A 24,712-nucleotide genomic window follows, 5' to 3' on the forward strand; every position below is an offset into this window, starting at 1 on the left:
AGGTGAATTGCATATGGGCCTTGGTGTCTGGAATCACATGTAAAAAAAATGCATAAAAATGCACGCAAACATGATCCTTGTGTTTTTTCCGGTTATCCTCTCCATAAAAAAAATACATGAAACAGAAAGGCAGATGCATGCAAGCAATGCACATAAAAACCACATCCAAATGCATTTTCTATTCAATACCAGTAAAACAATTTATAGTGGAAATTAACCCAACACTTTTTCAAAAGTAAGTCTAGAGCGTAAGTTATTGGTGCAAGAAGTAAAAGATTGTCAGCATTCAGGAACAAGCCTGATGAAGGCACAATAGCCAAAAGCTTACTCTTATATTTGTGAAGTTAGTCAATAAATAGTATCATCCTGATTCAAAACTTGCTTCTACTGATGGCCAACACAGTACAATAGTCTACTTTAGTAAAAGAATACAATGAACTCTTCAAAAAAGAGGTTTCTTTCTCGTTACCACACGGCAAAAAGTTTTTTCCCACTACGGTTTGTATCCCAGTTAGACCTTTATGGTACTTCCTATCTAGACAGGAAGTAAAAGGTAGCCATGTTCCACTCCATTCACAATAAAAACAGTGTTGGACCTGGGCTTCCACAGAAATAAATTACCACTATCGAGACACCTTCCACCAAAATTAAAACACTCACAAAGCAGATAATAACCAAGATAACTTTCATCGTAGTAAAAGTTCTACATTTTATTCAATATAACACCAGAAATTCAAAGGTCTACCAATGTTGTGCATTTTTGCCAGTAAAAAAGTCAAATACAGGTGGTAGAAAAAACGTTTTTCCAACTACTCCAAGATGCATTTTTTTTCCTGAAATTACAAGGCAGAAATTGATTTCCTTATGTGTAAAATGAAAAATTGTGAAGAAAAACCTTTCTTTTGTATATATAGCATGTAAGGCAAGAGGCTGCACATTTATTCAACTAGAAATGACAGAGCACATTCTCTGTTTGGTAACGAAATTTTGAGACAACAATAAAGTAATTACAAAAAAAAAAAAAAAAAAAAAGAAAAAAATTCATGTACTCAGAAAAGTGCTAGATGCTCTTGTGACCCATCCATAAAGCAATATTCTAAAAAGCATAGAGTTTGATACGGTGGAACTGTAAGAGCAGTAGACATGCTGAGTATGTCATATAGGTCGTCAGCCGTCCATCTACGGCCATTAAGCTTTGCAGCAATGAGCCTCATTCACACATTTTAAAAAGGGGGTGATTAAATCAAGCAATATATCAAAAAGGAGAAAAAAAAAACAATTTTCCCACAAGGTCCAGAATATTCTCGTTGTTGATCCTGAATATTTTTTATGTGACTTTGTTTGTCGGACAGAGGTATAAAACAGTGATGATCGAGGGAATAACCTTAAGTTTGGAAGGATACATACAGACTGAAAAGCCGAAGTAATGGTTGCTTTCAGGACATTATATCTACTGCTGCCCGCAGTCGGTAAACAGTCATCTCCTGAAAAGTCTTTAGAAGGGCTGGAATCCTCAGACAGGAAGAATTGCCGCTCCGCAGTCCTCTGGCTCCGTATAGTAAGAAGAGTTTGTGTCTGAGTGGTGGATGGCGAGAGCTTCTTTGCTCTCCAGATTTGGCTCAATTAATACCGTCTTTTCAAAGATTTTCTTTTTACACGTTTCGGGACAGTTCTGGACGTAGATGACCCTGTTGTAGGCTTTTAGTCTCTTCCATAGCTGGATGTACACTTTGCATTGCACATACATAAACAAGAGTCCTCCAGTGAAGCCAATTGCTACCACCACTAGTTTAGTCCAAAAAGGCCATTCCAGCATACCTGTGCAGGAAGAAGAAAGTCAATATATCAGTTCAGGACTCATCAGATCAGACTTAAAGACAGTAATCATGTTGGTGTTCAAATTCGGAACTCCTGAATACAGCTGAACACCACACTGCAGCACCATTTCAGTATGAACACAAGTGGACAGGGTCGGGGCAGCTAGCTCACTTGCGCTTCTTGGTGCGTTTCATGCAACTCTGATGCTTCATCTTTCGAAAGCTAGAAGGAGGGAGCAGAGTTGTATAAAATGTGCCCTAAAGCCGTGTTCTCCAACCCTGTCCTCAAGGCCCACCAACAGTGCATGTTTTGTGGAAATTCACAGAGGTAGTTAATCAGCTCTGCTGAGACACTAATTACCCCACCTGTGCATGTTGGTGGTTTTCTGCAAAACATGCACTGTTGGTGGGCCTTGAGGACAGGGTTGGGGAGCTCTGCCATAAAGCACAAGTAAGTGAATTGCTGCTGACCCCGTCAACTTATTTGTACTAAAATTGTATTTTAGTGTGGTGTTGAATTCGGCATATTGACAAAACAAAGAACTATTGCGCTTTTCTCCTGGTGGACACAAAGCACCAGAGCTGCAGCCACTAGGGGGTGCTATAAAAGCAGTAGCAGTGTTAGGGAGTTTTTCCCAAGGTCTCCTCACTGAGTAGGTGCTGGCTTACTGAAGAGGAAGAGCCAAGATACAACCCCAGGTCTCCTGTGTCAGAGGCAGAGCTCTTAACCAGTACACTATTCAGCCACTGCAATATCAAATTCAGAACAGCTGAATACTCCCAAACACCACCATTAGTACCCTAATAAGGAAAAAAATCATTAGTACCCTAATAAGGAAAAAAATCATTAGTACCCTAATAGGGAAAAAAGTCAGAACTGAATAATGGTCTATGAAGGTGTTACCTCTTGTACACAGGGAATATGTAACAATCATAGGTATAACCATAGAGGGAAGAGCCAGTGCAGCCACCAGGGGGGCCCAATTTCTTGCCTTCCCTACGTCCAATACATGGGCTGCTCCTCCAAAGCTGGAGATAATGCTGCTGAACTTTAAAGGGCCACTATCGCGAAAAAAGTAGGCAGTTAAAATCTGACAGAACTGAAAGGTTTTGTAAAGTCCATCTCTTCGTGGGGGATTCTCAGGGTTTTCTTTGTTTTCAAAAGCATTTCCTGAATGGCAGTTAGCAAGTCTAACTGCCAAAATAGTGTGCAAGTGTGTAGGGAGGCTGGCTGGCATCTTACTACTTTAGCAGTTAAACTGCTGTTCAGGAAATGCTGTTGAAAACAAAGAAAACCCGAGAATCCCCTATGAGGACATGGACTGGCCCAAAACCTATTGGTTTTGTCCGCTTTTAATGGCCTACTTTTTTCGCGATAGCGGTCCTTTAATATATAGCTTGAAAGGTACTGATCAGTTTCCTAACGGCATTGATTTCCATTCATGGTCTGCTTCCTGTATTAGGCCATTATAGACTTGAGTATGATTTGCTTTAGTGTACTTTTACTGCTCTTTCAACACTCAAAACACCACAGCTTGCTAATTTTGTTTTGCCCCTAAATGTACATCATCTCCCCATGCAGCTGAGTCTCGCTGTGCACAAGCAGCCCAACAGTTTCAAGGAATTTTTATTTCTTACAAATCCTCATCAGTATGGGAAGGTGGTGGTTACCATCAAGGCAACAGTGATTAATAACCACCCTTTAATGTGATCAAACTCAGATTCATGCACACTGTGGGAGGAGAAAATGGAAATCATTTCAGTAATCTCATCTGTGAGAAGAATAAATTAAAGCAGTTTGACAGCAGCACATTTCGTGATGGTCCAGAAAATAAATGGCTGGAAGCGGTTGATGGGAAGTTAGAGAGTCTGCAAAATCCCACTTTGCACAGAAAGCACCAGGATATATTAATTCACGTGTTGCGGTGTGCCTGCTGTGTAACTCAACAGTGAAACAAGCTATTACAGCAGCGTCTGACCAATAATGGCTGACTTAAAGTGGACCTGAACTCTTGCACAGGACAGAAGGAAAACCGCGAGAAATGCACCCTGTACGTATTTACAGAGTTTAGCCTGTCTTATTCACCCTCATCTGTGACTAGTCACAAGTGTAATTAATCTCCCAGCTGTCAGCTGGCTGCCTCGGCAGAGCAGCTAAGCTGTAAAAACAGGATTTTAACCCTTTGTCTGCTTCTACGCAGATTTATTGTAGGATTTGTATCAGTTGTAACAAAAAAAAATGTTTTTCTTTAAAGGTTATGCTGTTTCTTATCTTTTAGAGCAGAGAAAAAGCTTGGAGTCCAGGTCCGCTTTAAAGGATCACATTGCGAAACATTTTAAAATGTAACCACTTCAGCCTACAGTGTTCACCTTATGCATCCTAACAACTTTCACCTGCCATTCATTCGCCAATAACAATTAATTGATCTAGATTTTGTTTTTTCCGCCACTAATTAGGCTTTCTTTGGGTGGTACATTTTGCTAAGAATTATTTTTTGCTAAATCCATTTTAACAGGAAGATGAAGAAAGAAATGGGAAAAAAATCATTATTTCTCAGATTTTGGCCATTATAGTTTGAAATTAATACATGCCTCCATAATTAAAACTCATGTATTTTATATGCCCATTTGTCCCGGTTATTACACCATTTAAACGATTTTATGGCCCCAATATTTTTAGAACTAAAAGTGCATTTTTTTTTAATTTGCGTCCATCACTATTTACAAGCTTATAATTTAACCCTCCTGGCGGTCTATTAACCACTTGCCGACCAGGGCTTTTCTGAATGATCTGTGCTGCGTAGGCTCTCCAGCCCGCAGCACAGATCAGGTTTTAGCCAGGGCGATCAGACTTACCCCCTTTTTTCCCCACTAGGGGGATGTCCTGCTGGGGGGGTCTGATCGCCGCCGGCTCTCTGCGATTTGCGGGGGGGGGCTCTTCAAAGCCCCCCTCCGCAGTGCTTTCGGCACTCCGTCCCTCTCCCTTCCCCTCTGAGCTGCGCAGGACGGATATCCGTCCTGCGCATTGTAGGATAGGCTTCAGCCTATCAAATGACGGCGATCCCCGGCCAATCAGAGGCTGGGGATCGCCGATCTGCCTTACGGCGCTGCTGCGCAGCAGCGCCGTATGATGTAAACATCGGGGATTTCTTCCCCGCGTGTTTACATTTTGCCGGCGAGCCACAATCGGCAGCTCTCCGGCTGTTCACGGAGACAGCCTCCGTGAACAGACATGGAAAGGCCGCTCTAACGAGCGGCCGTTTCCATGGAAACTTGCAGACGACCAGTTTACGCCAATTGGCGTTAGCTGGTCGTCAAGAGGTTAAAAACCGCCTGGGGCAGCGCAGCAGTTTTTTTTTATTTATTTATAAAGCCCGTCCGAAAATCCTGTTCTGAACGGGATTTCCATTAGGGCTTCCCCCGTCACCATGGCGACGGGCGGTATGACGTCACCGACGTCATGACGTCAAAGCGAGTCCTGATCCACCCCTCTCACTGATTGGCCAGGCAGAGCATGGGGTCTGGAGGTGGGGGGGGGGGGGGGGGCTCGGCGCGGCAGGTAGCGGCAAATCGGCGGCGATTAGTGTGCACACGCAGCTAGCTGCGTGTAGCAGAAAAAAAAAAGTATGCAAATCGGCCCAGTAGGGCCTGAGAAATCCTCCTGCGCGGCTTACCCCGAACTACCGGGGTTACCGCCAGGAAGGTTAAAAAAAAAGATAATAATAAACTCTCTTGACATGCATATTTAAAAAGTTCACAAACGTATGTTCAATTTTTTCCTCAATTATGATAAATTATGATAAAAATGATTGGAAACTCAGAGAAAATTGCAATGGTTTGTATATTAATAAAATAAACACACACCATACAATCTTTAGTAGAAATTGAAGAGAAATATCTGGCATACCGGATCGATTTAAATAAAAAAAAAATGGAAATCCGATCGGATTTTTTAGTCGAATGAAAAAAAAAAAAAAAAAAAAGCTTTCGCTTTTTCAAGAGATAAGATCGTTTTTATCGAATTACTGTAAAATCAGATCATTGTATTGTATCGTGTGTGGCCATCTTAATGGTGATTCTGCAAAGCCTCAGCCCTACACTGTTCAAGTCCCAGATACCTACCAGGTAAAACTCCTCGTAAATGTTCATCAGGCTTTACAGTGTCAATGATCGCGACATCAATGAGATGCCTGCGTCATTGTTTAGCTTGTAAGTTACACTTACACGCTTTACTGCCTGCTCGCGTGCTAAAAGCATGCACAGGAAGAAAAATGTATGGGGACATCTTGTGGCCAAAAAGAAAAATTACAACTACATACATTTTTTTTTAATAAACAGACCCACACATTTACAATTAACTAATTTCCTCCCACAGTCTCCCATAGAACCCAAATAAATATTTTGCATAAACAAAAGAAAAGAAAGAAAGACAAAAAAATAAATAAATAGAAAATACATAGTTACCTTAGGGACTGAACTTTTTGAATATGTATGTCAAGAGAGTATACTACTATTTTTAAATTATGGGCTGCTGATATATAACTGACAGCAACTGGTATATTTCAGTTCTGACAATATCTTATCAGAACTGGAAGGGATCACTGTAATAAGAAAATGGTGAGCTCCTGAGAGGAATTGACAGTGAGGTTAGTATGTTATATTCATTTGCAGCTACGTCATGTGTTTATTTTAAATACACTTGCTTCAGGTTCCCTTTAAGAATTTTTTTTTGGGTTTCCAGTGCTTGTGAATAGTGATGGACGCAAAACTGAAAAAAATGCACCTTTATGTCCAAATAAAATATTGGCGCCATACATTGTAATATGGACATAATTTAAACTATGTAATAACCAGGACAAATGCGCAAATAAAATACATGGGTTTTAATTATGGTAGCATGTACTGAGAAATAATGATTTATTTCCATTTCTTTCTTAATATTCCCATTAAAATGCATTTAGAATAAAATAATTCTTAGCATAATATACCACCCAAAGAAAGCGTAATTGGTGGTGGAAAAAACAAGATATAGATCATTTTGTTGTTATAAGTAGTGATAAAGTTATTGGCGAATGAATGGTAGGAGCGCTGAAATGATGCATAAGGTGAAAAAACACACTGAAGGCTGAAGTTTATCTAAAATAATGTAAAAATAATGCGGTAACACTTTCTTGGCACATGCGGTACATAATAAACTACTGCAATAAATGTCAACTTAAATGGAAGGTTGTTTTACTTTATGAAAACACAAATAGTCGTACTACATAGATTTTTGTCCTAAAGACAAACGTTCAGCACATGATGCAGTCTTCATCTAAAACAATGCAATTTCAGAATGCTTACATTGCTGCTCACAATTACCTGATCGGTCTTCAATAGCAAGCAACAGCTTGGTTGCCACAGAGGTGGGCTAGATTGTGTGCATCTTTCAAACTGCAACAATAGAATCATCAATGGGTTTACCTGCTACAAGAGGCTTCCATTCAAGCTCACAAGCCTATTATGCTTTGTGTGCTAAGTAAGCGTACAGTAGGTCTTATTAATACAGGTATGTTGTGAAGCGCTGCCTCACATTTTACGCTGGGGTTTATAAAGTCTAGCTGTGCGCCTGGCAACCAATTGTTATCATAGCCGGCAAGCTAAGCTGGTTGCATAAATACAACTATTAGAACTTCAAGTGCTTGGCACATTCATGGGAAATAAAAACATTTGTTCTGGTTAGCTTTGATACACAAGGTACATTTTCTGAAAACCCTGCAATTTATCACTAAAAACCTGCAACGGTAACAAGCGTTTGGGCAAATAGCACATGCTGACAACCTGCTATTGAAAACACATAATGAACCAGTTTTGTCCATACGGAACAGCACAGAGATCTGTATTGTATTCAGTGAAACCATTACATTTCATACAGCTACACAGCCGAAATACTACAATAGTGTGTGCCGTTAGGATCGAGCTTCACCCTGCGGGCAATGAGAGCTGTACAGGTGTGACAGCCTTTAGACTGTGCTAGTCATGTTCATCTCAGTAAGGCCTATTAAGGCCTCTTGCACACTGCAAGCGATTCAGATTCCGCTTTTTAATCAGTTTTTACCTCCGATTCAGATTCAGATTTGCAGCGTGCAAGGAGCAAACTGCAAATCTGAATCTGAATCGGAAGTAAAAACAGATTAAAAAGCGGAATCTGAATCTGAATTGCTTGCAGTGTGCAAGAGGCCTCACACAGGGGGTGGTTCTTAGAGGAGCCCACAGCTTGGCACCAGGGTTGGCCAGGATGCAGTACAGAGCAGCTCAGTGCTCATTCACACAGGGGGCGGTGCTTAGAGGTGCACACAGCTTGGCACCAGGGTTGGCCAGGATGCAGTACAGAGCAGCTCAGTGCTCATTCACACAGGGGGCGGTGCTTAGAGGAGCACACAGCTTGGCACCAGGGTTGGCCAGGAAGCAGTATGGAGCAGCACAGTGCAAATCAATAAGTCAATAGGGCTGTTTGAATACACTGTTTGAAAATGAAACTGGATGCATGAAGACAACACTACATAGCACTGTGGGTGGTGTGAACTGTGCAACTGAAGTGAAGGGGCAGCTAGGCAGTGAAGAGAAGTGAGTACAGTGGAGCATTGCTTTTGATGTGAACAGGTCCTTGGTGACTGATGGTGGCTTTACAACCATACAATCTTTACCACATTTCAATGCTCATCAGTAATTTAATCAAATCAAACTCTTTATTGGCCAATTGAGGGGATTACAATAGCTAAATTTGAAGCTCATGCATCAATCTATGCTACGTTTTTCATTTTCCGGATTCTGTTCATGGTTAAAGGAATACTATCGATACCCAAGTGTTCTAAAATGACAATGTGCAAATAATGTCTAAGTAGCAGTGTAAACATTTTCCTACTTTTCATGTTAAATATCAGAGGCAAAAGCTGTAGTTTATTGAGGGTAGGATTTAGGGTAACAGTAAATTCGGGCGCCTGAGGCTAGTGGACAAATCGGGCGCCGCCATTCACTCCTATAATAAATATCGTTTAATGGGCGCCCGATAGGAAAAAAGGGCGCCGGAGAAAAATAACGTTTTAAAAGCGGCGCCCGGAGACTTAATGTTTTATTACTGCTTCTCATGATTACACATTATTTAATGATTTATACATTTTTAAATAGTATTTTTAAACGAAAAACAGTACAATATTTTTTTCAAACATTATTTTTAAACGAAAAACAGTACATTTTTTTTTTACATTATTTTTAAACGAAAAAACCAACAGGGGGGTCTTAGGTTTAGGCACCAACAGGGGGGTCTTAGGTTTACGCACCAACAGGGGGGGTCTTAGGTTTAGGCACCAACAGGGGGGGTCTTAGGTTTAGGCACCAAAAGGGGGGTCTTAGGTTTAGGCACCAACAGGGGGGTCTTAGGTTTAGGCACCAACAGGGGGGTCTTAGGTTTAGGCACCAACAGGGGGGTCTTAGGTTTAGGCACCAACAGGGGGGTCTTAGGTTTAGGCACCAACAGGGGGGTCTTAGGTTTAGGCACCAACAGGGGGGTCTTAGGTTTAGGCACCAACAGGGGGGTCTTAGGTTTAGGCACTAACAGGGGGGTCTAGGGGTTAGGGGTAGGTACAGGGAGGGTTACTTAGTAATTTTTTTTTTAAACGTTATTATACGTTTCAGTATTTAAACGAAAGATTAACGTTTTTACAATTGCCGATTTAATGCACATTATTTAATGATTTATAACTTTAAAAAACATTAATTTTAAACGAAATACAGTACAATACATTTTTAAACGTTATCCATGCTTATCGTTAAAAACCCGGCGCCCTTTTTTCCCAGCGCCCCTTTTTAACGTACGCAGGATTTAGCTATATTGGGACAAATCAATTGCAGAAGGGGTGTCTGCTTCAAAGCACAGCCAGAGTTGCATATCAGACTACAGAAAGCAAATATCAAACATATCAAACTCTGAAAGCAAAACAATATGAAAAGCTGTGACAATTAGTTACATTTCCTCTGCTCTCTTCAGACAGGTCAGTCAGAAAGACAGGACACAAAAGCTGCAGCTGTTGGGAGCTCTCTCTCTCTGTCACACACAGAGCTACACATAGAGTTAACTGATCAAGTGTGAGGGGAATTCCCCTCTCCTCATGGCTCAGTCAACCGTCAGTTTTGGCGTCAGTAAAGTTTGAATGTATTTTGATAACAGTAAACAAAGAAGTTGCTACTAAAATGTATACACCAGTACTTAGCAGCACTTCCCAAACAATTCCTGTGCCCATTGAAAAAAATATGTGAATCGATAGTATTCCTTTAATGGGATAAAACACTCTGCCTAATGTACGCCGTTAAGAGCCCTGCATTGTTGCTTTTTCTTTAAAGCAGACCTGAACTCAGACATTCCTCTCTGCTCTAAGGCTGGTTTCACAGTGGGACGTTACAGGCGCACGTTAGAGCAGCCTGTAACGCAGCCCACCGCACAGCAATGAAAAATCAATGAGGCTGTTCACAGTGCGGACGTTGCGTTACATTGTAACGCTGCGTCACAAGACAACGTACTGCATGCAGTACTTTGGACGCGGTTGAGCCGCGTTAGACTGCTTGCACATGCTCAGTAATGTTGGGGAGGAGCGGAGAGCGGCCGGGCACATGGCTAATTATTATGCACTGCACGTTGTGACGTGCAGTGTTTACATCCTGGAGCAGCCGCTCTGTGCGGCGATTGGCCGGCGGGACCACGTGATGCCGCATGCGCACAAGAGTGCGCATCACGGCATCACTGACGCCAGAGTGAGCTGCACAACGCGGCTCACTCTGACGTCCAGATCCAGCACCACCAGGCGTTGAGTTAGGGGGACGTTATGCGACCTTAACGCCCCCTCTAACGCAACGTCCTGGTGTGAAATTAGCCTAGAAGATAAGCAACAGCATAAAAACATTTAAAGAAAACAGTCCTTTGTTACAGCTTGCAATACAGTACATCTGCAGTTTATCCACTTCCCGGTTTCCTGGAAACAGAGAAAGGGTTAAAGCTGACCCAAACCAAACATTTTTTTTAATTCAGAATATTTAGTTGCACCACTCTGACACATACAAAGATAAACGCTCCTTCAAGCCTATGAGCATTTCAATGCATGCTTTTCACCCTTCTCTTTTCATAACTAGGGTTATACAGGTGGCAGCCATTAGCAATTCCTCCATTGCCGGACACTACCTACTGCACCAGTTTGCCGGATTCTGTCCCGGCAATATGAAAGAAAGGGAGGGGTTTCTCCAATAAATGTAAAATATTTTATATTTGTCATCATGCAGCTGAAAAAAGGCTGCCATTTATCATTATAATTTAGAAGATAGATTTCATTTCTGAAATCTTGTATTTTTAATTTGGGTCCACTTTAACATCCTGTGTTTACATAATAGCTGTATCTGACAAGACTGCCAAATTCCTGTGTGGATACAGCTAAGAGCTCAAATTTCATTTGTGATTACTTGAAGATGAGGGGGAATTGGACAGGCTGTTTTCTCTAAATAAACACAGGGTGGAGGTTTCTGTGTTTTCCTTGTGTCCTTTGCTTCAGGCACTCTTGCTCAGTAAGAGCAATATGCCATCCTTGGTAACTTAGAGTTTGCAATGCACCGATTTGCTTTGGACTGCTAAGGAGTACTCTACTGTGCAGGTGCTGAAAGATCTTTGCGCGGTTATCCAATAAGGCCACTTGTGTAAAACCCTGTTAGATCTTTATTTCATCATAAATGTCTTCCATTCATCCGCACATGGGGAAGACTCCCTGGAGTTGCTCACATACCTGTAGTTTGACCCAATTTGATCTCTTCAGCTGTCCGGTCAATAAGGACATACAAGGACCACACGACGCAGGTGATTGCAATGATGTGGAATGTTACAGAGCACATTATCTTCCTCCGTTCACTTGAGGTCATCTGCAGTTTTTCCCACTAGAATAAAAAGAAGAAATTAGAGTTTCAAATGATCTCTTTAGTGGTTTCTCAATTTGTGATGTTCCAGCTGTTGTCATTCCACAATTCTCATGGCTCTATTATTCTCATGTCTGCCTTATATAAAATGTACTGGGACTGACATGCAGTAATGAAGAATGCTCTGTACAGATTGCTTCCATGTATATACTGTATATTGGGATACATGCATATAATTTAAGCCTCATGTAACCACTAACCAGCGAGGCAACAGGAATTATTTCTGTTAACTGTTAATAACTCCCTGTTAACTCTCAATAGCTCCCTGATGTCTACAGTGAAGGAATGCATGGAGTTGAATGGCTCAGTACAAACTGACTTGCTTTGTGTGAGGGATTCAAAATTTAATTTAATGCCAGAGGATCTGAACTGAAATAACAGCATATACTACTGGATCAAAGAAATCTCCCCTTTTACAGTAACTGCTCACCTGCTGTATGGAGCCACACTGGCTGTAAATCAGTAATAACGGTTCAGCACGCAGAAAACCTAATCTGTTCATTGTTGAATAAACTGTTTTGACATATTTCCCCCAGGTGTGACATCTTCCTATACTTTCATATTATATGCTATTCTTTGGTTTTTAATATATTATTACTGTTTTTTTTTTAATCATTAAAAAATCCTTTTAGTAGAGTGCCTTTCTCCTGAGAGGATTATTGCTTAGGGACCTTTTACACTGCGTAAGTTGCGTTGTGATTAACATTGCAACACAACGGAGCCAAAAAGTGGTTGTGGTGCATCCATACAGTTAGGCGCTCAGTTCAATAAAGATATGCCTCACTGCCACTTTAAATGCATGCATTACCCAGGTAACGCACACTGCGTTGGAACCCACCACACTGGATGGGAAAGCTGTATAGGAATATAATTGCATTTCAATGCAATATTATTGTCCGTTGTGCCACAATGCAACAAACTAAGTGTGCATGGACTCTTATGCTGGGTACACACGGTGCGTTCCTGCACTCGATGCCCTGCTCGATCCCCGGCCGCTTGATTATTTCCGACATGTCTGATTCGCGTTTCGATGGATGGTTAGGTCGATTTGGCATACTTTATATGAGAATCGACCTAACAATCATCGAAACGTGATCGGAAATGTTCGGAAATAATGGAGCGGCCGGGAATCGAGCGGGGCATCGAGTGCGGGAACGCACCATGTGTACCCAGCATTAGGGCTGGGACCCACTTGCCAGCAGGGGTTGCCGATCGCCAGAGATTGGCAAAGCGCAATGCCAGTAGATCTCAAAGGGGGTGGTCCCACAAGCTGCAATCACAAAACTATCCTTGCAACAGTTTGGTAGCAATCCCTGAGTGATCGCATCCGTGGCTACAGCAGCCAAATTTAAATTGCTTTGGGAAATCGTGGTACTGTAAGGCCTGTATTGGGTCCCCAGCCTTACAGCGGTTACCTCAGAGGTTACTGCGGCCCAGTCTTGGGAGTATCCATCCTGCTTTTATGTTCTCATTGGCCATTTTACACAGATATAGCACCATACTAATGCCTGGTATTTTGTCACAGACAGTTTAAGGTCTGTTAGACTTGGTTGGGAAATCAAAAAAATCTTTTGTTTTTTAAGGGTCAAGATGGCAACTATACTGACTATTTAACAATTTAAAACCAGAGCGGGATGAAATAGACCCTTTCACTGCAGCTTTAAAGTGTATCTAAAGACACAGCATGAAAATAAAACAAATATAGGTGTATTGACAACTATCTAACCTACCACTGGAGAAAACTAAGGGCGTGTACATACATCCAATTGTGACTGGCCAACAATTGGCAAATGTTGCCACTTCCATGTAGTAAGAGTTTACCTACACAATCTGTTCATAGGATCTAAAATCTGTTGGCCCTCATACTACATGGAGCTGGTAAATTTTGTTAATCAAACCTGGCTGTGTGTACACACAGAGTATAGATAAGCCCTAGCCCCATTTTTTTATTTTCTGCACTGCCAGGCACTGAAGTGTGGGTAGGGCTTCCCCCTTCCTTCAAATGCCATCCATTCTTGTTCTGCTGTTGTGTGAGAGGCCCCACCCCATTGTCAAATTCTCCAACTTCCTCATTCCAGGAGAGACACTAGGCAATGTAAGTTGACAGGATTACAGTTTGCTTCATTTTTTCTTTTTGAGTACAAATCTATTATAACTGTCATGTCTGCATCTTTCACTAACTACAAATTTAAAATTTCCACCTTGAACTAAAGTGGATATCTGGGAAAAAATATAAATCGCTTCAAGGAAAAGATTAATGTTTACTCACCCCACCTTCCCACAAGCTCGTTGATCTCTGTGTTCCTGTCTATTGACAGATAATGCTGCAGTCTCCATCAACCACTGGATTGAATGCATCAATATATGAAACTAGTGGCGCCAGACTGGTCAGCATGCATACTACCAGGAAGGAGGTTATGCAACTTTAAAATGGACCAACCAAATCCCAGCAAGGTTTAAAGCTATTGGTCTATTTTCAAGGCATACATTTCCATACAGAATTTGCATAATCCTGCATCAAGTCAGAATTATATGCATCTCGTTGCCTATCCCTACTACCAATCATGCTTTGTAACAAATCAACAACCAATTTATTGTCACCGGCAACAGAATTCCTTACCACCTTCATGCTTGCTGTTCACCATTGTACATCGAGAAATCCCACTTACTTTTCTTAAAGGCTTTAATTTGGTTTCCATTATGAACTCAAACTTGCAAAGTTCACAGCATCGTGTATCGGAGCTCTTGATCCATTGCTGGAGGCAAGCCTGGTGCACAAAATGAAGGCTTCCTGTACAGTGACAGGGTGTTATCAGAGGGCTTTCGTCATCACCTTCACAGTGACATATCCTGAATTAGAAATGAGACATTTAATGGACAGGATTCTTAGGGATTCAGTTTTCCAAACCTGGCTACTCAAGAACAAAATCCTAAATTATATTATGGTGATAGAATTCTCAACATTCCCAGTGGAAATGTAGATAAATTATACTTAGTAAGTCATCTACTCTGTGAACCCCTAAATATCCAAGAAAAATTGCAGAAAGTCTTCCTGCTCCTCTACCTGGCCCGTCATTGCAATGCACGCCTTCCCTGGTTGTACCTATTCAACCTGCTCAATAGCTGTTTGAATCACCTTGGGGAACCTTTGGAACCACTCGCGTCACCAAGTTCCAAGGACGAGTGCATTATTTGTGTACAGGGCCGGGCCGAGGCATAGGCTGGAGAGGCTCCAGCCTCAGGGCGCAGTGTAGGATAGGGCGCAGAATTCATTCAGCTGTCATTCCTAATTGTGTTTGAAGCAAAAAGAAATAGGAAAAGGGGTTACATGGCAGTGACTGAAAGCCATATAACTAGATATTAAGGTGTTGGGGGCCCTGTGGCCCTCTTAGTCTAATAACAATCAGTGCGTGATGGCTGGGGTGGGAGGGATGGAGGGGCGCATTTTGGTGTCTCAGCCTTGGGTGCTGGAAGACCTTGTCCCGGCTCTGTTTGTGTACATTCCTGAGTCCGGACTACTCAGGGAGGCTGGTTGTTCTAAAGATTAACTGACGAGTTCTGAACAGCTATTCGATGGAATGGCTAAAACCGGGGACAGCACTGTAATGAGGAGCCAGATGAAGGAATGGGAAGGCTCTATACCAGCGGTAGGGAACCTTGGCTCTCCAGCTGGGATAAAACTACAAATCCCAGAATGCATTTGCCTTTATTAATCATGACTGTGGCTGTCAGACTCCTGCAATGCAATGTGGGACTTATAGTTTAACAGCTGGAAAGCCAAGGTTTGCTACCCTGCTCTATACTCTCCAAAGCCTTCCCTCAGTAAGTATCAAACCATAAGAGAGCTTCCTCACATCAGGTTTACCTTTACTAAAAATGTGGGCTTTTTATTTTACAAAACAGAACTTTAATTAAAAAAAAAAGTTAGAAGCTACAGTGAGGACTTTTCTTATACTTCCAAAGATCTGCATCAGAGGAACTCAAACCCTCCAACTAAACTTCCCATCGAAGGCAGCATTACTGCTACCCAAAATGCTTTCCAGATAGTGCCTGACAAAATGGCGCTTGGAGATTTACAGCAGCAGAAGCGGCAGTCTCCCCCAAAAAGGGTGTTGATATTATCTTTATTATCTTGCCAGATGTGTCAATTTTAAGTTAAACAAGCTGCTCAATTTGTGGTAGAACATGAATACAATCCATTTCTACCTGATATCAATCCTTTGCTTGGTCTGCTTCCTTGCACCAATATTATATATATATATATATATATATATATATATATATATATATATATATATATATATATATATATATATATATATATATATATATCAAAGTTTTTTCAGAAATTCTGTGTAATATTGATCACACCGCTACTAGCTTTATACTGAGTACAGCTACTGCTCACAGAACCCAATAGCAAGCATTACTCAAAGAACAGACATTCTTGAGCAATATTTCACTCAAATATTGATTAGGAATACCTATGTTTTAATAGCTTGTTAGATTTGATAATTTAAAAACCAAAAAGGAGTGGTAGCTGAACAAAGGTTTAAAGCTGCTGTTACTAGGTTAAGGTACTTAGCCAATTATGGGGATAAATACAGTGTGAGAAATGGCCTCAATAAATACCCTTTATATATTGCAATCAGTGCATGGAAAAAAAGCACTTGACAGCACATAGTTCAAGGGAACCTGAAGTGAGAGAGACATGGAGGTTGACATTTATTTCATTTTAAACCATACCAGTTGCCTGGCAGCCCTGCTGATCTCTTTGGCTGCAGTAGTGTGTGAATCGCATACCTAAACTGAGCGGAATGTCGTGTCTAAACAACATACCTGAAACAAGCATGTGGCTAATGCAGTATAACTTAAAGCTCACCTGAACTGTGAGGAGCATGGAGGCTGCCATATTTATTTTCTTTTAAACAATGCAGATTACCTGGCTGCCTTCCTGAGCCTCTGCCTCTAACACTCTTACAGACCCGGGACAAGCATGCAGAACAGGTGTTTCTGGACTGGAGTCTGACTGGGCTAGCCAAATGCTTTATTCAGGTCTGTGATTCAGACACTACTGCAGCCAAAGAGATTAGCAGGACTGGCAGGCAATTGGTATTGTTTAATCATTTCGGGACCGGCCGCCTAACCCCCCTTAAGGACCAGGCATATTGCGGTGGGGTGTGGGGGTGTGCGCATTTGGGGGGGGGGCAGGCGGCCGGATCCCCTCTGTGGCTGGCTGGGCAGTGTCCCCCTATAGTGGCAGGTGTCCCCCCTTTCGCCAGCAGCCATCACTCACCTTCCAGGCTCCAGTGATGAGCCGCAGTAGCCCCCTCTTCTCCAGCTGATATCTCTGCTCCTAATGCCGCTCAGTTCCGGGTCGCGGCTTGATGACATCATTAAGCCGGGACCCAGAACTGAGCAGCATTAGGAGCAGAGATGCCGGCCAAAGCAGTGGGGGGCATCGATCGCCGCTGGACCGGCAGGGAGGTGAGTGGATCCTCTTCTTTTCACCCCCTTCCGCCGCCGCTGTCAAAGTGATCACTACAATCCGCCGGTGATCATAGTGATCACGTGATCAGCAGCCATATGCGATGGCTGCTGATCACTGATGTCAGCTGTCATATGACAGCTTAATCTCCCCCTCCGGGTGCACACACTTGCATCAGGAGCGGAAACAGCGGGCCGGCGTAGATTCTACGCCGCATCAGACTAGAACAGCCACAAGTGCGGCGTAGAATCTAATGCAGGCGGTCTGGAAAAGGTTAAAAGAAAATACATTTGGCAGCCTCCATATCCCTCTCAGTTCAGTTGTCAAAGTCAAACATAGATGGATCAAATCTATTATTATCTATGATTTTGTATAGAAGTGATCAGAAAATCGATTAGAATAATGTCCGGAAACCAAATCGGACCTGTTGGAAATAACAGAATCGACCCGTCTGACAGAAAATTGCATGGTGTGTACCAGGCATTAGGAATGGCTGTGCATACATGATCCACACAACGTATCCGTATACAGTAGATTTGGGTATCCAATAATAGTTTAGCATAGAATTTGCATTGTGTAAAAGGAAATAAATATGACAGCCTCAATATATAGCTAGCTTCAGGTTCCCTTTAGTTCCCGGGCTCTGTTTATTCAGTCCAACATGCTCTACTGACCTCACAGGAGAGGCCACAATGAGCTGCAGACACACGCAACTTAACCTCAGCCTCGCCTTTAATTCCATGCACAGACTGATGGTTCAGGGGGCAAAAATATGAGGTAATAGAGAAATAGAGAAAACCCGTACACTTGGTAACACTTCTCCCAGTATCATGTATCTCTAAAGACTAGCTATACACCAACAGTTCTGGATGTAAGCCTGGCCTCAAGGGCATAAAGAGATAATTTGCATATTCAGTACTGATGCATTGTGGGAGACCACAATTGCTTACTTACAGCTGAATTATTGCAAGTACCTTTGTTTTAAGAAGGCAAACTACACTGAGCGTTGGCTTTTTAGTAGGAGGTCTTTTCGGTCCCCTATACTTTTCTAGTAGTTTTGGATCACCCCGAGCTGTTTTGGTATACTGTCCACCTGATGACGAGATTTCCCCACTCCCTAAGACAGGAATCAATGAAAATTCTGGTAGATGTGCAAAAGTAAAACACAAACTCAGAACACTGTCCCTCTCTTTCCTTCCTCCACCATTCAGAAAAGTATTATCCTTTGGTGCTGGGCTTTAAGTAATGATTAAAAAGACATTAACCAATACTCATTTACTCTACAAAAATGATGTCATGTCTATGGTGTTAGCAGTCTACCACACTTTACAAAGACATACAACACATTTATCTATCTAAAGTTCTACACAGATACTAGTCACTAACAGAGCCGTGCTGTACAAAGTGAGTGCATGCCATGTGTGTCCAGAACCAGTGACTGGCTTCACTTGGAGCTAACAGAATTGTTGACGCACAACATAGCATATTCTTATTCAACTGAATGAATCTGGACTGGTTCAACGTACAAAGTCATGCTTTCACTGTGTTACCAAATGCTTCAAAGAGCCTGTAGCCTAAAATGCAACTTAGTTGATATAAAAGGGCTAATCGAATGCCATTCAGAAATATGCATGCAAAGGTTTCCATGTATGCAACTTTACAAATTACGGATATGGAAAATACATTTTCTGAGCAGAGGACTGAAATTTACTGGTCCATCTTAGCTGTACAAGAATACAATGCAAATTCATTACTTAGGCCTGGAACCCAATAGCAGCACTGTTCTAAGTGTTTGTGATTTGTAAAGTGCTTGCTAATGCAATGATATGGGCCCTTTCACACCGGCTGCACCCCATTTTGTTTTTGAAAAGGCTAGCGATTTTCCAAACGCAAGTACAGAAAAGTTACAATTGGAATTGTGGAAATGCATTAATACTGAATGTGTTTCCAATTTTTTTCAAAAAAAAATAAAATAAAATGGCAATTGCAGCTCTGCCCCTTTATTCATGCATTACGATTGAGGCCCACATGGTGAAAATTGCAAAACGCATTTGAGTTTGCAATTACATTTCATGATTTGGTGTGAGAGAGCCCTAAAGGCGATTTTTAGAAAATCCCATCCCTAAAGTGGAATCGCACACATAGCAAGACATTACAAGAGCTTTTCAAGTCACAAGTGCTCAGAAAAGCACTGCTAGTGGGTCCCAGGCCTTATTCAGTTTTAGGCTTGAAGGTACAGCAAGGGCCGAGCCAAGGCAGAGGCGGGAGAGGCTCCAGCCTCAGGGCACAGTGTAGGAGGGGGCGCACAACTCACTCAGCTATTATTCCCCTATTGTGTTTGAAGCAGAGATAAATAAGAAAAAGGGGATACATAGCAGTGATTGCAAGACAGATAACTAGAGATTAAGGTGTTGGGGGATTGGGGGCCCTGGGGCGCCTCTTAGTCTAATAGCAATCAGTGTGTGACGGCTGGGGTGGCAGGGATGGAGGGGCGCACTTTGGTTTCTCAGCCTTGGGTGCTGAAAGACCTTGTCCCGGCTCTGGGTACAGCATCAAAAGGCTCTTAAAATACATATTTTTGTGGGTAATAATAATAATAATAATAATAATAAAAGTCAATAAGGGAATATTCCTAACAGACTAACTATAGTGAACAACACCAAGTAGCTGTTTACCATACGCAAGCCAAGTTGAGATTTAGGACACAGGTTCTTTATAACAAATAGACAAAACTAAAAATCAGTCTTCAGCTATTTCCAGCATAACCTAAAAACAAGGACATAATCTTGCAAAACATACAATTGTAATTTCTTGCAAATAAATACTGTCAATGCAAAGGAAGCATAAAAAATGGCATAAAAGCAATCCAGAAATGAATCTGAATATCTGATTTCATTGGTAAGGTTTTGCTTTCACCACTTACTGTATATGAGTGAATTTGAATTCAGAATGTATGAATAGATGAGAGGACCAAGCAGTAAATGGGAGTATGATTAGATCCATCAATGGAACTTGATCATGCCACTTTCTACCCACAACACATTATTTTCCAATATGAGGAGGCTTTTAATTGTATTCGTATGTTTGTGTGCTTGATATTCAGATTAACATATTCCAACACTTTTGACCAAATCTTATTGAAAGTTGAACTTCTAGAAAATGGTGGAAGACCTTGCTAAGTGTAGAGATGCAGTCCCAGGTACAAAGGGATTTTCCAGGCCAATCAAAATTCGACTAGTGCTTCCCCCTTCCTATAGTTTCTTGGTGTAAAGGTGAGAACATCTCAAATCAATGTCCATAGGACTAAAGGTCAGTGGTGGAGCTACAATGCCTTTCATAACCCAGCAAACACTATTAAATATAATTACTATCTTCAAAGTGAAGTAGAAAAAAAAAAAAGTCCTAAGCAAGTAGTCTAATTTCACTTTAGCCTGAAAAACCCCCTTTTTGAATCAAAGTGAATTATTGACATCTTCATGTAAATACAGATCAAGACGAGATTGAGGATTAAGCATTGTAGGTGTTGTATAAGTAGTGATAGTTCTAATTTTTAATTCTGTTTTATAAGCAATATATATCTTGAAAGACGGCAGATATAGCCATAAGTGCCAAGCTTACGTTGAATTTTTAAAGACGAAATCCCACTTTTTGTATTTTGCTCCCTTTCAGTGGCAATGATTCAGTTTGACTTTGGTACTGCATCTTGGATTATAAGGTGGTTCTTCTCTAAACCAACCTGCATAAATCCCCAGATGTGGACACAGGGGAAGCGGGGGGAAGTTTTTTGGAAGGGGACGGACACTCAAGGTCACTGTCCTCAACCGAACACAGCGGAGCTCTTTGTTCCTGTGAGTGTTTTTTGACCGTTGTTTTGTCCTCAAAGACATCGTCATCTCCCATATCATCTGAACAAAAATCCGTGCTTCCCAGAAGCATACTGGAAGAGGTGCCAGCAAGGAGACTCCTTGAACAGGCATCATGCTCTTGGAATCTATGTAGACTATGAGCACTGGAACTTGGGGAAAATGAAAATATATAGTGGAGCAAGGTCTTGCTTTTTAAGGAATCACTGTCTGCTTTATCGTCCATAAGAGGTATGCATACAGATCCCAAGCTAGCATCCAGACTGGGGACCTGAAGTGGATTGGATGAAACAGAGTGGCCATTAAGAGTTTGTAAACAAACAGGGCTAGCAAGCTTAGATCCATTTTCTAGGAACTGAAATTTGCCCCTTGCAAAAAGCTCCTCTTCAGTGGACAGCAGTTTTCCTTCTGAACTAGTTCTTTCCCCAAAGTCATTCTTCTCAGATACATCTGATGCTTTTTGGTCTACATCATTCAAGCCAGTCTTTCCATTCTCCAAATCGCTGGTTTTAAAAGGCTTGATGAGGTTGCCACAAATTCCTTTGCTGGTGTGATCTTTTGTAGAGACATCTTGACAAATTATGGTAACAGTGACCCCTGGTGATCTAGAACTCTGGAATTTGGGATTTTTCAACACAACAGCAGACTGTACTGGACTTTGATGACAACATTCAGAAATTACAGCACTGGAACTGCATGCAGAACAGTGAAAAAAAGCAAAGAAAGTAAAAAACAGAATGGCAAGAGAAGATAGTAATTGTGTTCTAATATGACAGCAAACAATGTGACAATGTGTTGTGGAACAAGATGAAGAGGACATACAAATTACTATCTACAGGTCTTTTTTAGATTATTACTTTTTTTTTTTTTTAAGAGAGACAATACCAAGTAACAACATACCTGCAAATATCTTGGCTGGAGGGAGTCACTGATGTCCGAGGAAAGCTGCTTGGTGCTGTAACTGAAGTTGGGCTTCCTGCCTGCGAAAATCATTCACAGTACATTTGGTAATAAGAACACACCTTACTTTAAAAATGTATTATTAGAAAGTGATCCACATTTCCTCCTTAACTTAATGACATTAGTATACAGTAGAATCTTGTTATAGTAAACTCTGATATAGTAAACTCAGTCCTCAAGTCCTAGCAAATGAGCCTATCTATACTGTAAATATACAATGCATGACCCATTCCGATATAGTAAACATCTTTTCCTGGTCCCTTGGAGTTTACTATAAAGGATTCTACTGTAAATACATACACCATCTGCATTACATTTAACTAGACGTAAGCTTTTTTTCCCCAACCAGCAATGATAAATGCAAAATGGCAAGTTTTAGCAGAGACCAAATACAACAGCACAGACTTCCTAGCTTGGTGGCTATGTGAGATATTTAACCACTTGAGGACCAGAGGTTTATATCCCCTTAGTGACCAGGTAATTTTTTACAATTCGGCACTTCACAACTTTAACCCCCCTAGCGGTATAATTCCCGCGGCTGCGCAGCCGCGGGAGGGTTTTTTTCACTTTTTTTTTAGCATGTAGCTAGCCTAGCGCTAGCTACATGCTTCCCCCCCTCCCTGCGGCGTCCGCCCGTCCCCTCCGATCTCCGCCGGCTCGCTTGCCCATAAGGAAATCCCATTCTGAACGGGATTTCCTTGAGGGCTTCCCCCGTCGCCATGGCGACGAACGGAGTGACGTCATGGATGTCATGACGTCACAGGGAGTCCCGATCCACCCCATAGAAGAAAAGAAGGTAAAATTCATTTGGGTGCGAAGTTGTATGGCCAAGCAATAAACCAGTAACCTCCTTGGCGGTAACCCAGTGTGTGACACTGAGGGTGCCGCTCAGGGAGTCACTGATGTCCGAGGAAAGCTGCTGGGCCGATTGGCCAGGCTGCGCAAGGGGTATGCGGGGGGGGGGGCCCTGTTTCCACGGCGGGTAGTGGCGATCAGACCAAACACGCAGCTAGCAAAGTGCTAGCTGCGTGTTTGAAAAAAAAAATTATGTAAATCGGCCCAGCAGGGCCTGAGCGGCACCCTCCGGCGACTTACCCCGTGTCACACACTGGGTTACCGCCAAGGAGGTTACTGGTTTATTGCTTGGCCATACAACTTCGCACCCAAATGAATTTTACCTCCTTTTCTTCTCACAAATAGAGCTTTCTTTTGGTGCAATTTGATTGCTGCTGCTATTTATAGTTTTATGTTAATTAATAAAAAAAGGTCAGAATTAAAAAAAAAAAAAAACCATACATATAAGTTTATGGTCTTCCCCCTTAGTTGGCCCTAGACTAAGATGCATACACTACACTATACATACATAGACATATGGCTATGGCAGGGATTAGATTGTGAGCCCCTTTAAGGGACAGTTAGGTGACAAGGCTATACCTCTGTAAAGCGCTGCGTAAGATGTCAGCACTATATAAATGTTAAAACAAAATAAACAGCCTGCCAGCGCCAACTGCTGGGGTCCCCTGCTCTCACGAGAGGACGCCTTATGGCGCCACTGAAACCTGAGAAAGCAGCTGTCCCACAGCCATACTGCGTTAGGCGGAAGGGAAGCAGTTAATAAGTTGATAATCGGGCATGTGTACACAGACATGCGACCCCCAACCTGCAAGCGATCTGCTCGGCGGATCAACTCACCCCCAGCAATGGCTGATCCCATTGTCCTCCACCTGCAGCATGACGTCACACACAAATAGCTCTGTCAACCCTCCGCCCCACCACATAGCAACACAGCGCATTGTATGCTACACATCTGACGTGTCTAAGCAGCCCGGCCCAATGAGGTCACCAATCGCTGGTCCTGATCCCCAATGGGTGACATCCATCAAAGGAGTGTACGCACCTTAAGAGTGGGAGCTGATAAATATAAGTCCGCATTCACTGCTGACTGGTATCAACCCAGCTATACATTACTGTCCTGATAGAACGTAGCACTGCTATTCAGCATTTAATATCCACATTCAAGCTAGTTGGCTGACTACAGAGGTTCTGGGGAAGAGAGATAAAACTGGTGCAGAAAGAACAGAGGAACCGAGAATTCTGCTAACGCAGCTTCAGGCAGATGCCGGCTCTTACAGAATATTCACAGGAAGTCAGAAGTGACAAGATATGACACCCACACTCGCTGACTGTAAAGAAATTATTTGCACCATTATGCTTTTCCTAATGTGCTAAAAATACAATTTAAGGATGTTTTTTTCTTAATAAAAATGGCAAAACACCTTCATTTCTGCATCTGTACTTAAAAATGGTGCGTGGTCTGCTAGATCGCCCTTACACAACAGATCTAGTCTAACGTTCTGGCACAATCCAAGTGCCCAGGATGATTGCACGCTCCTTGCTGCTCTACAGACACCTGGGGCCTTATTCAAACACTAGTGACAGGGTCCACAAATGTGTATAAAAGCACGCATGAGGAATAATAAATGATCAGACAACAAGAAAAAAAAAATTACCTACCAGCCAGGCAAGTAATAGGATGCCGCAATTATCACTTTCAGACGCGTGAAGGGTGGTTAGGCGGCAAAAATAAGGGATAC

General features: G+C 42.0%; 1 protein-coding gene across 5 annotated transcripts in view; it reads right to left on the reverse strand.

Moving 5' to 3' along the window:
- Positions 1-702: 702 nt before the first annotated feature.
- The window catches only part of MARCHF8 (membrane associated ring-CH-type finger 8), a 355,638-nt gene continuing 331,628 nt past the window's right edge, over positions 703-24,712 (reverse strand). For 3 of the 5 annotated variants that reach the window (XM_068257609.1, XM_068257610.1, XM_068257611.1), the window contains 5 exons: positions 22,059-22,138; positions 21,032-21,850; positions 14,477-14,657; positions 11,621-11,768; positions 703-1,818 (listed from right to left, as the gene is read on the reverse strand). In XM_068257609.1, coding sequence (XP_068113710.1) covers positions 1,514-1,818; positions 11,621-11,768; positions 14,477-14,657; positions 21,032-21,850; positions 22,059-22,138 — 1,533 coding nt within the window. In that variant the 3' untranslated portion in view covers positions 703-1,513. Of the gene's footprint in view, positions 1,819-11,620; positions 11,769-14,476; positions 14,658-21,031; positions 21,851-22,058; positions 22,139-24,712 lie in introns of those variants that run through there. The other 2 variants (XM_068257612.1, XR_011024469.1) reach the window with 2 other exon arrangements.

This window comes from Hyperolius riggenbachi, chromosome 10 (genome assembly GCF_040937935.1).
Source record: "Hyperolius riggenbachi isolate aHypRig1 chromosome 10, aHypRig1.pri, whole genome shotgun sequence".
NCBI classification, from domain to species: domain Eukaryota; kingdom Metazoa; phylum Chordata; class Amphibia; order Anura; family Hyperoliidae; genus Hyperolius; species Hyperolius riggenbachi.